The 15,933-nt window shown below is 42.3% G+C and overlaps 1 protein-coding gene across 2 annotated transcripts in view; it reads left to right on the forward strand.

Moving 5' to 3' along the window:
- Positions 1-15,567, forward strand: part of COMMD7 (COMM domain containing 7) — a 74,363-nt gene extending 58,796 nt beyond the window's left edge. For both annotated transcript variants that reach the window (XM_075846078.1, XM_075846077.1), the window contains exons 2-9: positions 10,601-10,654; positions 10,747-10,849; positions 11,958-12,014; positions 12,098-12,135; positions 12,571-12,661; positions 12,740-12,789; positions 14,280-14,328; positions 15,337-15,567. In XM_075846078.1, the coding sequence (XP_075702193.1) occupies positions 10,601-10,654; positions 10,747-10,849; positions 11,958-12,014; positions 12,098-12,135; positions 12,571-12,661; positions 12,740-12,789; positions 14,280-14,328; positions 15,337-15,413 (519 nt within the window). In that variant the 3' untranslated portion in view covers positions 15,414-15,567. The remainder of the gene's footprint in view (positions 1-10,600; positions 10,655-10,746; positions 10,850-11,957; positions 12,015-12,097; positions 12,136-12,570; positions 12,662-12,739; positions 12,790-14,279; positions 14,329-15,336) is intronic.
- Positions 15,568-15,933: the final 366 nt, after the last annotated feature.

Raw genomic sequence — 15,933 nt, forward strand, 5'->3', positions numbered from 1 at the left:
ATATATCTATACACTGATAGTAATGTACTGTATATATCTATACACTGATAGTAATGTACGGTATATATCTATACACTGATAGTACTGTATATATATCTATACACTGATAGTAATGTACCGTATATATATCTATACACTGATAGTAATGTACTGTATATATATCTATACACTGATAGTAATGTACTGTATATATCTATACACTGATAGTAATGTACTGTATATATCTATACACTGATAGTAATGTACTGTATATATCTATACACTGATAGTAATGTACTGTATATATCTATACACTGATAGTAATGTACCGTATATATCTATACACTGATAGTAATGTACTGTATATATATCTATACACTGATAGTAATGTACTGTATATATATCTATACACTGATAGTAATGTACTGTATATATATCTATACACTGATAGTAATGTACTGTATATATATCTATACACTGATAGTAATGTACTGTATATATCTATACACTGATAGTAATGTACTGTATATATCTATACACTGATAGTAATGTACTGTATATATCTATACACTGATAGTAATGTACTGTATATATCTATACACTGATAGTAATGTACTGTATATATCTATACACTGATAGTAATGTACTGTATATAAATCTATACACTGATAGTAATGTACTGTATATATCTATACACTGATAGTAATGTACTGTATATATCTATACACTGATAGTAATGTACTGTATATATATCTATACACTGATAGTAATGTACTGTATATATATCTATACACTGATAGTAATGTACTGTATATATATCTATACACTGATAGTAATGTACTGTATATCTATACACTGATAGTAATGTACTGTATATATCTATACACTGATAGTAATGTACTGTATATATATCTATACACTGATAGTAATGTACTGTATATATCTATACACTGATAGTAATGTACTGTATATATATCTATACACTGATAGTAATGTGCTGTATATATCTATACACTGATAGTAATGTACCGTATATATATCTATACACTGATAGTAATGTACCGTATATATATCTATACACTGATAGTAATGTACCGTATATATATCTATACACTGATAGTAATGTACTGTATATATATCTATACACTGATAGTAATGTGCTGTATATATCTATACACTGATAGTAATGTACTGTATATATATCTATACACTGATAGTAATGTACCGTGTATATATATCTATACACTGATAGTAATGTACCGTGTATATATATCTATACACTGATAGTAATGTACCGTGTATATATATCTATACACTGATAGTAATGTACTGTATATATATCTATACACTGATAGTAATGTACTGTATATATCTATACACTGATAGTAATGTACCGTATATATATCTATACACTGATAGTAATGTACCGTATATATCTATACACTGATAGTAATGTACTGTATATATATCTATACACTGATAGTAATGTACTGTATATATCTATACACTGATAGTAATGTACTGTATATATATCTATACACTGATAGTAATGTACCGTATATATATCTATACACTGATAGTAATGTACCGTATATATCTATACACTGATAGTAATGTACTGTATATATATCTATACACTGATAGTAATGTACTGTATATATCTATACACTGATAGTAATGTACTGTATATATATCTATACACTGATAGTAATGTACTGTATATATCTATACACTGATAGTAATGTACCGTATATATATCTATACACTGATAGTAATGTACTGTATATATATCTATACACTGATAGTAATGTACTGTATATATATCTATACACTGATAGTAATGTACTGTATATATCTATACACTGATAGTAATGTACTGTATATATCTATACACTGATAGTAATGTACTGTATATATATCTATACACTGATAGTAATGTACTGTATATATCTATACACTGATAGTAATGTACCGTATATATATCTATACACTGATAGTAATGTACTGTATATATCTATACACTGATAGTAATGTACTGTATATATATCTATACACTGATAGTAATGTACTGTATATATCTATACACTGATAGTAATGTACTGTATATATATCTATACACTGATAGTAATGTACTGTATATATCTATACACTGATAGTAATGTACTATATATATCTATACACTGATAGTAATGTACTATATATATCTATACACTGATAGTAATGTACCGTATATATATCTATACACTGATAGTAATGTACTGTATATATATCTATACACTGATAGTAATGTACTGTATATATCTATACACTGATAGTAATGTACCGTATATATATCTATACACTGATAGTAATGTACTGTATATATCTATACACTGATAGTAATGTACTGTATATATATCTATACACTGATAGTAATGTACCGTATATATATCTATACACTGATAGTAATGTACTGTATATATCTATACACTGATAGTAATGTACTGTATATATATCTATACACTGATAGTAATGTACTGTATATATCTATACACTGATATTAATGTACTGTATATATATCTATACACTGATAGTAATGTACTGTATATATCTATACACTGATAGTAATGTACTGTATATATCTATACACTGATAGTAATGTACTGTATATATCTATACACTGATAGTAATGTACTGTGTATATATATCTATACACTGATAGTAATGTACCGTATATATCTATATACTGATAGTACACAGGCAGCTGTTAGGACAGACCTAAGTATGCTCTAACAGGAAATATGGTCAGACATCCCTGGGGTCCTTCAATGGACCCTGGGCTATCTGCCCATATATAGTGTGACCCGATCCAAAGGGCACCCCCCCTTCTCATTTTCCACTGAATGTTGCAGTCAGCTTTGATCGTGTGGGCATGAATTATTACACCCTTTATGGCTGCACGATTTTGCAAGTTACAAGAAGTTACCCCCTATTCATTCTCTCTGGCAGCACCGTGGGCGTGTGCGCGCGGTCAGCATGAGGTGATGTGGCAGGCGCTGCACTAATGAGTGGCGGCGCAGGCACTGAAGACAGAATATGGGGGTGTTTTGCTGTGTGCCGCGCATGTTCAGTGCCGCCGCTCAATAGTGCAGCGCCGGCCACATCACCTCATGCAGACCGCGCGCACTCAGGGCTCAGGAGCGGGGCAATGGCTGCATCACACATGTATTACACAGCCGCAGCCCCCGCTCTCATACATTCATGTATTACACAGCCGCAGCCCCCGCTCTCATACATTCATGTATTACACAGCCGCAGCCCCGCCCTCATACATTCATGTATTACACAGCCGCAGCCCCGCTCTCATACATTCATGTATTACACAGCCGCAGCCCCGCTCTCATACATTCATGTGTTACACAGCCGCAGCCCCGCCCTCATACATTCATGTATTACACAGCCGCAGCCCCCGCCCTCATACATTCATGTGTTACACAGCCGCAGCCCCGCTCTCATACATTCATGTATTACACAGCCGCAGCCCCCGCCCTCATACATTCATGTGTTACACAGCCGCAGCCCCGCTCTCATACATTCATGTATTACACAGCCGCAGCCCCGCTCTCATACATTCATGTATTACACAGCCGCAGCCCCGCTCTCATACATTCATGTATTACACATCCGCAGCCCCGCTCTCATACATTCATGTATTACACATCCGCAGCCCCGCTCTCATACATTCATGTATTACACATCCGCAGCCCCCGCTCTCATACATTCATGTGTTACACAGCCGCAGCCCCGCTCTCATACATTCATGTATTACACAGCCGCAGCCCCGCTCTCATACATTCATGTGTTACACGGCCGCAGCCCCGCTCTCATACATTCATGTATTACACAGCCGCAGCCCCGCTCTCATACATTCATGTATTACACAGCCGCAGCCCCGCTCTCATACATTCATGTGTCACACAGCCGCAGCCCCGCTCTCATACATTCATATATTACACAGCCGCAGCCCCGCTCTCATACATTCATGTGTTACACAGCCGCAGCCCCGCTCTCATACATTCATGTATTACACAGCCGCAGCCCCGCTCTCATACATTCATGTATTACACAGCCGCGGCCCCGCTCTCATACATTCATGTGTTACACATCCGCAGCCCCGCTCTCATACATTCATGTGTTACACAGCCGCAGCCCCGCTCTCATACATTCATGTGTTACACAGCCGCAGCCCCGCTCTCATACATTCATGTGTCACACAGCCGCAGCCCCGCTCTCATACATTCATGTGTCACACAGCCGCAGCCCCGCTCTCATACATTCATGTGTTACACAGCCGCAGCCCCGCTCTCATACATTCATGTATTACACAGCCGCAGCCCCCGCTCTCATACATTCATGTGTTACACAGCCGCGGCCCCGCTCTCATACATTCATGTGTTACACAGCCGCGGCCCCGCTCTCATACATTCATGTGTTACACAGCCGCGGCCCCGCCCTCATACATTCATGTGTTACACAGCCGCAGCCCCCGCTCTCATACATTCATGTGTTACACAGCCGCAGCCCCGCTCTCATACATTCATGTGTTACACATCCGCAGCCCCGCTCTCATACATTCATGTATTACACATCCGCAGCCCCGCTCTCATACATTCATGTGTTACACAGCCGCAGCCCCCGCTCTCATACATTCATGTGTTACACAGCCGCAGCCCCCGCTCTCATACATTCATGTGTTACACAGCCGCAGCCCCCGCTCTCATACATTCATGTATTACACAGCCGCGGCCCCGCCCTCATACATTCATGTGTTACACAGCCGCAGCCCCCGCTCTCATACATTCATGTGTTACACAGCCGCAGCCCCGCTCTCATACATTCATGTGTTACACAGCCGCAGCCCCGCCCTCATACATTCATGTATTACACAGCCGCAGCCCCGCTCTCATACATTCATGTGTCACACAGCCGCAGCCACGCCCTCATACATTCATGTATTACACAGCCGCAGCCCCGCTCTCATACATTCATGTGTCACACAGCCGCAGCCCCGCTCTCATACATTCATGTGTTACAATGCTAAGCTGCGTGGCCGCACAGCTTAGTATTGAAATACGTGAAATAACGGTATCGAAACAGTATCGAAGTTTCAATGCATCGTGCAACCCTAATCTATATATACACACATACCTACACATCTATATATACACATACCTACACATCTATATATATACACATACCTTCACATTTATATACATACATACATACATATACCTACACATCTACAGGGTGGGCCATTTATATGGATACACCTAAATAAAATGGGAATGGTTGGTGATATTAACTTCCTGTTTTTGGCACATTAGTATATGGGAGGGGGGAAACTTTTCAAGCTGGGTGTTGACCATGGCGGCCATTTTGAAGTCGGCCATTTTGTATCCAACTTTAGTTTTTTCAATGGGAAGAGGGTCATGTGACACATCAAACTTATCGAGAATTTTACAAGAAAAACAATGGTGTGCTTGGCTTTAACGTTACTTTATTCTTTCATGATGTGTTACCAGAGCTGGTGCCCTCGTTTATCAGACATAAAGATCTATGTTGGGAATACTCCTTTAACCCCATTGAAAATCTATGAAGCCGACTAAAGAAACTCAGAGGCAACCAATTAATAGAAGCAATAATACAATCCGGGGTTCACATTAAAAAACGTAAAGGCATTGTAATTTAAAGAGGTTATCGGGGGTTTTAAAATGGTTGGCCTTTCCTTAGGATAGGCCATCAGGGTCCAACTCTCAGCACCTCCGCCGATCAGCTGTTTGAAGTGAGCGCCACAGCCTCTTTATTGTTTTGTGGTTCTCATGCTCGTTCATACTTGCAGGGGCCTTTACATTTGTAGCAGCCGTACAAGGTATCGCACCACTGTCCCATTCGCCGAGAATCGGACCCCAGCCGATCTTAATTTGATGGCCTATGCTGAGAATAGGCCATCAATTTTAATGACCCGGATAACTCCTTTAAGGCTCAGTGTTTCCCAAATAAGTACATTACTTATCCTGTACTGATCTTGAGTTACATCCTGTATTATACTCCAGAGCTGCACTCACTATTCTGCTGGTGGAGTCACTGTATACATACATTACATTACTTATCCTGTACTGATCCTGAGTTACATCCTGTATTATACTCCAGAGCTGCACTCACTATTCTGCTGGTGGAGTCACTGTATACATACATTACATTACTTATCCTGTACTGATTCTGAGTTACATCCTGTATTATACTCCAGAGCTGCACTCACTATTCTGCTGGTGGAGTCACTGTGTACATACATTACATTACTTATCCTGTACTGATTCTGAGTTACATCCTGTATTATACTCCAGAGCTGCACTCACTATTCTGCTGGTGGAGTCACTGTGTACATACATTACTTATCCTGTACTGATTCTGAGTTACATCCTGTATTATACTCCAGAGCAGCACTCACTATTCTGCTGGTGGAGTCACTGTGTACATACATTACATTACTTATCCTGTACTGATCCTGAGTTATATCCTATATTATACTCCAGAGCTGCACTCACTATTCTGCTGGTGGAGTCACTGTGTACATACATTACATTACTTATCCTGTACTGATCTTGAGTTACATCCTGTATTATACTCCAGAGCTGCACTCACTATTCTGCTGGTGGAGTCACTGTGTACATACATTACATTACTTATCCTGTACTGATTCTGAGTTACATCCTGTATTATACTCCAGAGCAGCACTCACTATTCTGCTGGTGGAGTCACTGTGTACTTACATTACATTACTTATCCTGTACTGATCCTGAGTTATATCCTGTATTATACTCCAGAGCTGCACTCACTATTCTGCTGGTGGAGTCACTGTGTACATACATTACATTACTTATCCTGTACTGATCCTGAGTTATATCCTATATTATACTCCAGAGCTGCACTCACTATTCTGCTGGTGGAGTCACTGTATACATACATTACATTACTGATCCTGTACTGATCCTGAGTGACATCCTGTATTATACTCCAGAGCTGTACTCACTATTCTGCTGGTGGAGTCACTGTGTACATACATTACATTACTTATCCTGTACTGATCCTGAGTTATATCCTGTATTATACTCCAGAGCTGCACTCACTATTCTGCTGGTGGAGTCACTGTGTACATACATTACATTACTTATCCTGTACTGATCCTGAGTTATATCCTGTATTATACTCCAGAGCTGCACTCACTATTCTGCTGGTGGAGTCACTGTGTACATACATTACATTACTTATCCTGTACTGATCCTGAGTTACATCCTGTATTATACTCCAGAGCTGCACTCACTATTCTGCTGGTGGAGTCACTGTGTACTTACATTACTTATCTTGTACTGATCCTGAGTTACATCCTGTATTATACTCCAGAGCTGTACTCACTATTCTGCTGCTGGAGTCACTGTACATACATGACATTACTTATCCTGTACTGATCCTGAGTTATATCCTGTATTATACTCCAGAGCTGCACTCACTATTCTGCTGGTGGAGTCACTGTGTACATACATGACATTACTTATCCTGTACTGATCCTGAGTTATATCCTGTATTATACTCCAGAGCTGCACTCACTATTCTGCTGGTGGAGTCACTGTGTACATACATTACATTACTTATCCTGTACTGATCCTGAGTTATATCCTATATTATACTCCAGAGCTGCACTCACTATTCTGCTGGTGGAGTCACTGTGTACATACATGACATTACTTATCCTGTACTGATCCTGAGTTATATCCTGTATTATACTCCAGAGCTGCACTCACTATTCTGCTGGTGGAGTCACTGTGTACATACATTACATTACTTATCCTGTACTGATCCTGAGTTATATCCTATATTATACTCCAGAGCTGCACTCACTATTCTGCTGGTGGAGTCACTGTGTACATACATTACATTACTTATCCTGTACTGATCCTGAGTTATATCCTGTATTATACTCCAGAGCTGCACTCACTATTCTGCTGGTGGAGTCACTGTGTACATACATTACATTACTTATCCTGTACTGATCCTGAGTTATATCCTGTATTATACTCCAGAGCTGCACTCACTATTCTGCTGGTGGAGTCACTGTGTACATACATTACTTATCCTGTACTGATTCTGAGTTACATCCTGTATTATACTCCAGAGCTGCACTCACTATTCTGCTGGTGGAGTCACTGTGTACATACATTACTTATCCTGTACTGATTCTGAGTTACATCCTGTATTATACTCCAGAGCAGCACTCACTATTCTGCTGGTGGAGTCACTGTGTACATACATTACATTACATTACTTATCCTGTACTGATCCTGAGTTATATCCTGTATTATACTCCAGAGCTGCACTCACTATTCTGCTGGTGGAGTCACTGTGTACATACATTACATTACTTATCCTGTACTGATCCTGAGTTATATCCTATATTATACTCCAGAGCTGCACTCACTATTCTGCTGGTGGAGTCACTGTGTACATACATTACATTACTTATCCTGTACTGATCTTGAGTTACATCCTGTATTATACTCCAGAGCTGCACTCACTATTCTGCTGGTGGAGTCACTGTGTACATACATTACATTACTTATCCTGTACTGATTCTGAGTTACATCCTGTATTATACTCCAGAGCAGCACTCACTATTCTGCTGGTGGAGTCACTGTGTACTTACATTACATTACTTATCCTGTACTGATCCTGAGTTATATCCTGTATTATACTCCAGAGCTGCACTCACTATTCTGCTGGTGGAGTCACTGTGTACATACATTACATTACTTATCCTGTACTGATCCTGAGTTATATCCTATATTATACTCCAGAGCTGCACTCACTATTCTGCTGGTGGAGTCACTGTATACATACATTACATTACTGATCCTGTACTGATCCTGAGTGACATCCTGTATTATACTCCAGAGCTGTACTCACTATTCTGCTGGTGGAGTCACTGTGTACATACATTACATTACTTATCCTGTACTGATCCTGAGTTATATCCTGTATTATACTCCAGAGCTGCACTCACTATTCTGCTGGTGGAGTCACTGTGTACATACATACATTACATTACTTATCCTGTACTGATCCTGAGTTATATCCTGTATTATACTCCAGAGCTGCACTCACTATTCTGCTGGTGGAGTCACTGTGTACATACATTACATTACTTATCCTGTACTGATCCTGAGTTACATCCTGTATTATACTCCAGAGCTGCACTCACTATTCTGCTGGTGGAGTCACTGTGTACTTACATTACTTATGTTGTACTGATCCTGAGTTACATCCTGTATTACACTCCAGAGCTGCACTCACTATTCTGCTGGTAGAGTCACTGTGTACATACATTACATTACTTATCCTGTACTGATCCTGAGTTATATCCTGTATTATACTCCAGAGCTGCACTCACTATTCTGCTGGTGGAGTCACTGTGTACATACATTACATTACTTATCCTGTACTGATTCTGAGTTACATCCTGTATTATACTCCAGAGCAGCACTCACTATTCTGCTGGTGGAGTCACTGTGTACATACATTACATTACTTATCCTGTACTGATCCTGAGTTATATCCTGTATTATACTCCAGAGCTGCACTCACTATTCTGCTGGTGGAGTCACTGTGTACATACATTACTTATCCTGTACTGATCCTGAGTTACATCCTGTATTACACTCCAGAGCTGCACTCACTATTCTGCTGGTAGAGTCACTGTGTACATACATTACATTACTTATCCTGTACTGATACTGAGTTACCTCCTGTATTTATACTCCAGAGCTGCACTCACTATTCTGCTGGAGGAGTCACTGTGTACATACATTACATTACTTATCCTGTACTGATACTGAGTTACCTCCTGTATTTATACTCCAGAGCTGCACTCACTATTCTGCTGGTGGAGTCACTGTGTACATACATTACTTATCCTGTACTGATCCTGAGTTACAGCCTGTATTATATTCCAGAGCTGCACTCACTATTCTGCTGGTGGAGTCACTGTGTACATACATTACATTACTTATCCTGTACTGATCCTGAGTTATATCCTGTATTCTACTCCAGAGCTGTACTCACTATTCTGCTGGTGGAGTCACTGTGTACATACATTACTTATCCTGTATTATACTTTTGGATCAGCTGTGTTGATCTTGGGGTTTCTTTCTCCCCTATAATTATCTGGTATTGTCAGAAGAAGCGGCCAGCGAGTGCTAATTGAAATCAATGTGTCATCCTTGGATAAGCTGGGTCCTTCAGTTAAGTTGCTGTTTACGGGGAGATCTCAGATGGAGACCCCCTTCTATAATCTGCATATGGTGTATTGGGGGCTTTCCTTTGATTTATCATTTATGCCTGGAATGGACTTGTTAAGACTCTTCATATTTGCATCGAAACCACAGACCCCATTGTAAGTAAATGGGGTCCGTCAGGCGCCGTTGATATATTTTTATGCAGGCGTCGTATCGTATGAACAGTCTAATCTCATGATGTCTCCCATTCTCGCTCTAGTTTTTGATGCATTTTCTCTGTTTTGCTCCCTCTACAGCAGGTGGCACGACTTTGCTCCGTGATATTTTGCTTTTTAAAGGAACAGAAAGAGGTAAACTCAATTCCGATACTCTCACCCCCCCCCCCCCCCCCACACACACTTTTTGCCTGTCGTCCTCATTTTTTCTTTTACTTTTCCTGCAGGTGGATCAGTTCACTTCCCAGCTTGAAGAATTCGGCAAAGACAATGGCATCAGCCTGGGCCCTTTAAGAAGCATTGTGAGGAGCGTCCTGCTGGTTCTGAACGGTGAGGCTGAGATGACACAAAGAAACGCAAGACGCTGTGCAGTCTGTCCTGTGATCCGCAGGATGGTAAACCCCCAGTCCATGTAGAGTTCTACTTTTAAACCTCGTTTTCCAGGTTTAACGGGTGTGTATACTATTGCAACCATTTTGGTTTTGCTCCATTGTTTCTTAAAATACAAATGAAGCAACTTTGCAGCAATTATTAAAAATCTACCGTTTTGTGTATACAGCTCAATGCAGGTGTATGTGTCTCCATGGTTACAGACCTACTCTGTGTAGTCTGATCCTGCAGTCATGTATCTCTCTCCGATCTGACACCTCTACCACGATCTGCAGGTTATTTACAAGATGAGGGAGTGAAGTAACATGAAAGCCGAATCAGACTTCACGGGGTTTGTGATCTGTAAACATGGAGACACATAGTTCTGCATAAGAGCTGTATACACAAAACGAGAGGAGGCTTTTCGTAAAGACGACTTACAGAGTTGCTTCATTTTTATGTTGGAAACCAGTGAGCTTTTAAAAAAAGACGATGGACATGGCCTTAAAGGAGGTTTCTGGGACTGTAATACTATTGGACTAGTCTTCGGACATGCCATTATTATCAGATCGTTCGAAGCTTCGCATCACTCGCCGATCAGCTGATTTAGGGTCCTCGTCATTGCACAGCGCCACACATTTAGTAGTGGCTGTGCCTGGTACCGCAGTTCTGTCCCATTACAGATTAGCAGGATAATCCAGCACTTTACCCAGCGGGTGCATGTCATCTCTCTGGTCGCCAGTGACTCTCCGGCCACTCCACGGCTGCTGCTGAAATGCCGGTGCTGGAGTACGGCAGCACCTCATTATCGGCCAATGGACAGAAACGTCATAATCGGCGCGAGTGCAGATGCGCCACTGCTTTAGAATCCACCATGGAGGCCGAAGATGGGGAACTGCTAGAGAGCAGGTAATTATATGTATAGGAAAGTGATGCTCTAGAATTTGCAGTAATTTGGCATCCATGGATCACAGATTATCATATATATATATACAGGAGCAGCAGGTCTTTAGCAACAGCCCATTTAGTAAAGTGTCGGTGGCTGATTTAGTTTTTCTCGCTCTTTAAGGTGCACTGAGGAGGAACCTGAAGTCGGAGGACCTGCAGTCTGACCTGGTTGTCCTAGGTGAGGATATCGTTCTGATCCGTCCTCCCTGCGGCCGCGCGGCACTGAAGTGATTCCCGATCTGTATGTTTTGTCATTTGCAGGGTTGGATGAGGAGAAGGCCGTGCTTTTCGCAGACAAGGTGAGAAGAAGCAATAATAATTTGATCACCTTAGGAGAGAATTAACCCACGATATGCGGGTCCATATGCATTAAGAGGACATATGGAGAGGGGTTGTCTAGGTGAGACCACCTCTTTAAGGAGTTATAATTAAATTATAAAAACGTGGCTGCCTTCTTCCAAAACAGCGCCACCACCTGTCCTTAGGCTGTGTTTGGTATTGCAGCTTAGTTTAATTTGCTGAACTGCGATACCACATACAACCTATAGACAGGTGTGGCGCTGTTTCTGGCACATAGCAGTCATGTTGTAGTCCCGGACAGCCCCTTTAAGGGAATAAATGGGAAAATAGGGATCCGTCCTGAATGAAGATCTGTAAATATTCAGTGTTCACCTCAGAAACATTTTACTCATCAGTTACTTTCTTCAAGGTTTGTGTTGTTGCTTCTCTTGCAGTGGCGCAGCGATGCGGCGGTTCTCACCCGGTTAGCCGTCGGACGGACTCTTAGTATTAATCAGCTTGTGGACATGGAGTGGAAGTTTGGGGGTGAGTGTCCGCGACTGATCCTCCTGCCGGATCTTCTATCGGAATAACCGCGCCTTGACCATCGTTTTGTATTTGTAGTTACGGCAGCGAGCAGCGAACTGGAGAAAGCGGGAACCATATTCCTACAGGTAGATCTCCGATTAGTCTCCGGACCTAAATGTGAGAATTTGTGAATCGGTTTACAATTCGCCGGCCATTAGAGAACCAATTTGGCACGTTTGAGATTCACTTATTTTTCTCTCATTCTATTCTATGAACCAGTTAATATTCTTCACTTCTCTCCATGTGCTTTGCCGTTAAAGGCGATCTATTGCTCCCTGTTATCAGCCATTCGAGACTGCGGAGAGGCTGACTGTTGCGTTCTTTAATGGGATGAGTGACCGGAAGTGTAGAGACCCCCCCCCATGATGACCACTTGGTCGTATATTTCAATTGCCTGGGGCAGACTGACCATTCAATGTATGCCCGGTGCATTTAGGGGGCGACAGCCCTCCACTAAGAAACTGCACTCTTTATCCTTATGTGGGGGCAGGGGAACTCTGTTTATATTATACAGACCCCCCCCCCCCCCTTAGATTCCCCTGCTTCCTGTTCTAGAGTTGAATAATAAAAGTTTGGTTGCCTGCAGCCATATCTAGGAGGAGCCCACAGTAGTCATATGCAGAAAGCTCCCCCTAGTGGTGGCTGCTGGCAACCAGAATTTTATTATGTTTCTCTGTGGCGCTAGGGCTACACAGCGACTTTGGCCGCGGCACAGGTTGCACAGCCAGAGATCGCTACGTCTCGCTGCCTGCATCGCAGGTAATGCAAGTGAATGTGGTCGCTTCGCAACCCGCTAGTCACAGCAGTTGCACGGAACCCAAAGCCGCTGGACTACTTGCGACTGTGGTGCAAATTAATTGTAATATTATTGTAATCAAATAGGTTGCCGTGACAAAATGTCAAGTAGCTCCAGCATCCACTGGTTGTAGAGTCCGGTGAGGTTCACTTCAGTAACATTTCAGACAGACGGATGTAACGTTCCAACGCAGCCACTGGACAATGCGCCTGTGTGACGTGACTATGAACATATCGTCACTGAAGCTTGATGGGGTTTTTGTAACATGATCAAGTCTCCGGAAACGTTTTTTAAATGAGAGAGAAGCATTGGAATACTAGTATATGTGTGTCGTACAAAGCGCGCTTCATCCTAAGACTCACATTAAAGGGATTCTCTGCTTTGGACAGTCCCTACTTGTTAGAAGGGTCCCTTGAAAATAAGCAGATCACAAAGTGTCCTCCTGCTGGGACCCCCAGCGATCAGCTGTGATCTGTGGGGGAAACCTGGCAGTAAGTAGACTATTTCCCTGCAGCGCCACCACAGGGAAAATGAAGTATTACAGTGTCCATTCATATCAATGTGTTGTCTTTCTAGGACAGGAAGGGTCTTCCAGAGAGAGACGCTCTATGTAACCGCTCTCCACTCTGAGCAAGAGATTCGGATCCTAAACAGAGGACCCCCCCCCCCCCCCTCTATTATCTCACAATCTCCTAATAGGGTGTATGGAAATGTTTTTTTTAGTCGGACGATCCCTTTAATACACTTTGGTTCATACGATGGTTGTTGCTTTTTTTTCAGCTGAAGATGGTTATTAAAAAAGGCAACCAGTTGGAGCCGGTCTACGTAGGTGAGTACCAGATAAATGCGTTTACTGATCGCACCACGCCGGAGCAGAGGTCCTGGCCTCCTTGTTCCTCTAGGACGTATGGTGGCAATATATTGTTATATCACTAGGGTTAGATTTGAATGCCAAGTTCTATATGGAAAGCAAGTACTGCTATGAAGAGCGCACCGTGTTGCAGTGCAACCATTAATGGAAGGTACAATTGTAACGTATCAGAGTGCACGGCAGGGTCTGTGTGAAGATGTGGAGCCGGGGTTTGTCCGTTGGAAAACACTGGACTGCACTGATACATTGTAACAAGACCAAGCTGTGAGAGCAGAACAGCTTAGTGAGAGGTTTTCTTCCTTTAAATCAGCCTTATTCACTGACTGCAAACAGAGATCTTTAAAGTTGGGAAGAATTGAAACACTAAGTGTGACAGAAGGCTGCGGAACTTCTCATTACACACTGGTTAAAGGGGTTTTCCTGGACTGTAATATTGATGACCGATCCTACGGATGGAGCTCTCGTCTCCCTTATTGTTTACCAGACACAGCGCCATATTTTGGTTGTGGCTGTGCCTGGTACTGCAGCTCATTCCAATTAAAGTGACTTATGTGCAGTACCAGGCACAGCCACAACCAAATGTACAGCGTTGTGTGAGAGTGAACAAACTGGAGCACCGCGGCCCCTTCATTCAGCTGATCCCCCACTGATCACTAAAACGAAGCGTCAGAAGGGCTCGGGTGAGCGCTGTTCCCCTTAGTTTCAGATCGGCTTTCCTCAGAAAGCCAAGCGAGCGGTGTTCGGACTCATAGACTTTCTATTAAGCCCGAACACCACTCATAGGAAAGCCAATCACAAACTTAAGTGGCGTGGCGCTCACCCGATTCAGCCGCTTTGTTTTAGTGATCGGTGGGGTTAACGGCGCTCGGACCCCCACCGATCAAAAGTTTTTTAAAAGTTTAGTTACGCTTTAAACTTTATCTCCTTTTAGACTGGACAGCCTTTAATGTCTGTGTTTCTCTTTAGAGCTGACGCTGCCGCAGTTCTACAGTTTTTTACACGAGATGGAACGCGCCAAGAGCAGCCTGGAGTGTTTCACGTGACGCGATGCCCCTACAGGCCGTGGCACTCATCCCGGAGTACAGAATCGCAGCTCCAGTCGGGGCAGTCACCTGGTAAATGGACAGAGCAGATACTGTATATAGAGCACTCCTATACTGCCTCGCTGCACGCACAATAAAACATTCCTCTATACGATGCAACAGTGTCACGTCTCTTCATATACAGGACTCGCCATGGACCGGTCAGCAATTCTGCAGTACCTTCCCTGAAAAGGTCTCGGTAGTGGCGCTCTTGTGATGTGGCGCAAAAATCCCTGGAGAAACAGATTGATCATGACCTTGTGTTAGGCCCATGCACGCGACTGTAAAAAAACTCTGTAATTGCGGCCCGCAATACGGTCCGCAATTACGGACCGACCCGGTTCTGTTGGCCGCGGAAACCTTTCCGTATTGCTACGGAAAGGTGTCCGTGCCGTAGAACCGCGCTGGCCATTATATAGCGTGTCCTACTTTTGTTTTTTACGGGCCGTGCTCCCATACTTTGTATCTGACTACAAACGGT

This window comes from Rhinoderma darwinii, chromosome 13 (assembly GCF_050947455.1).
Source record: "Rhinoderma darwinii isolate aRhiDar2 chromosome 13, aRhiDar2.hap1, whole genome shotgun sequence".
NCBI lineage: Eukaryota > Metazoa > Chordata > Amphibia > Anura > Rhinodermatidae > Rhinoderma > Rhinoderma darwinii.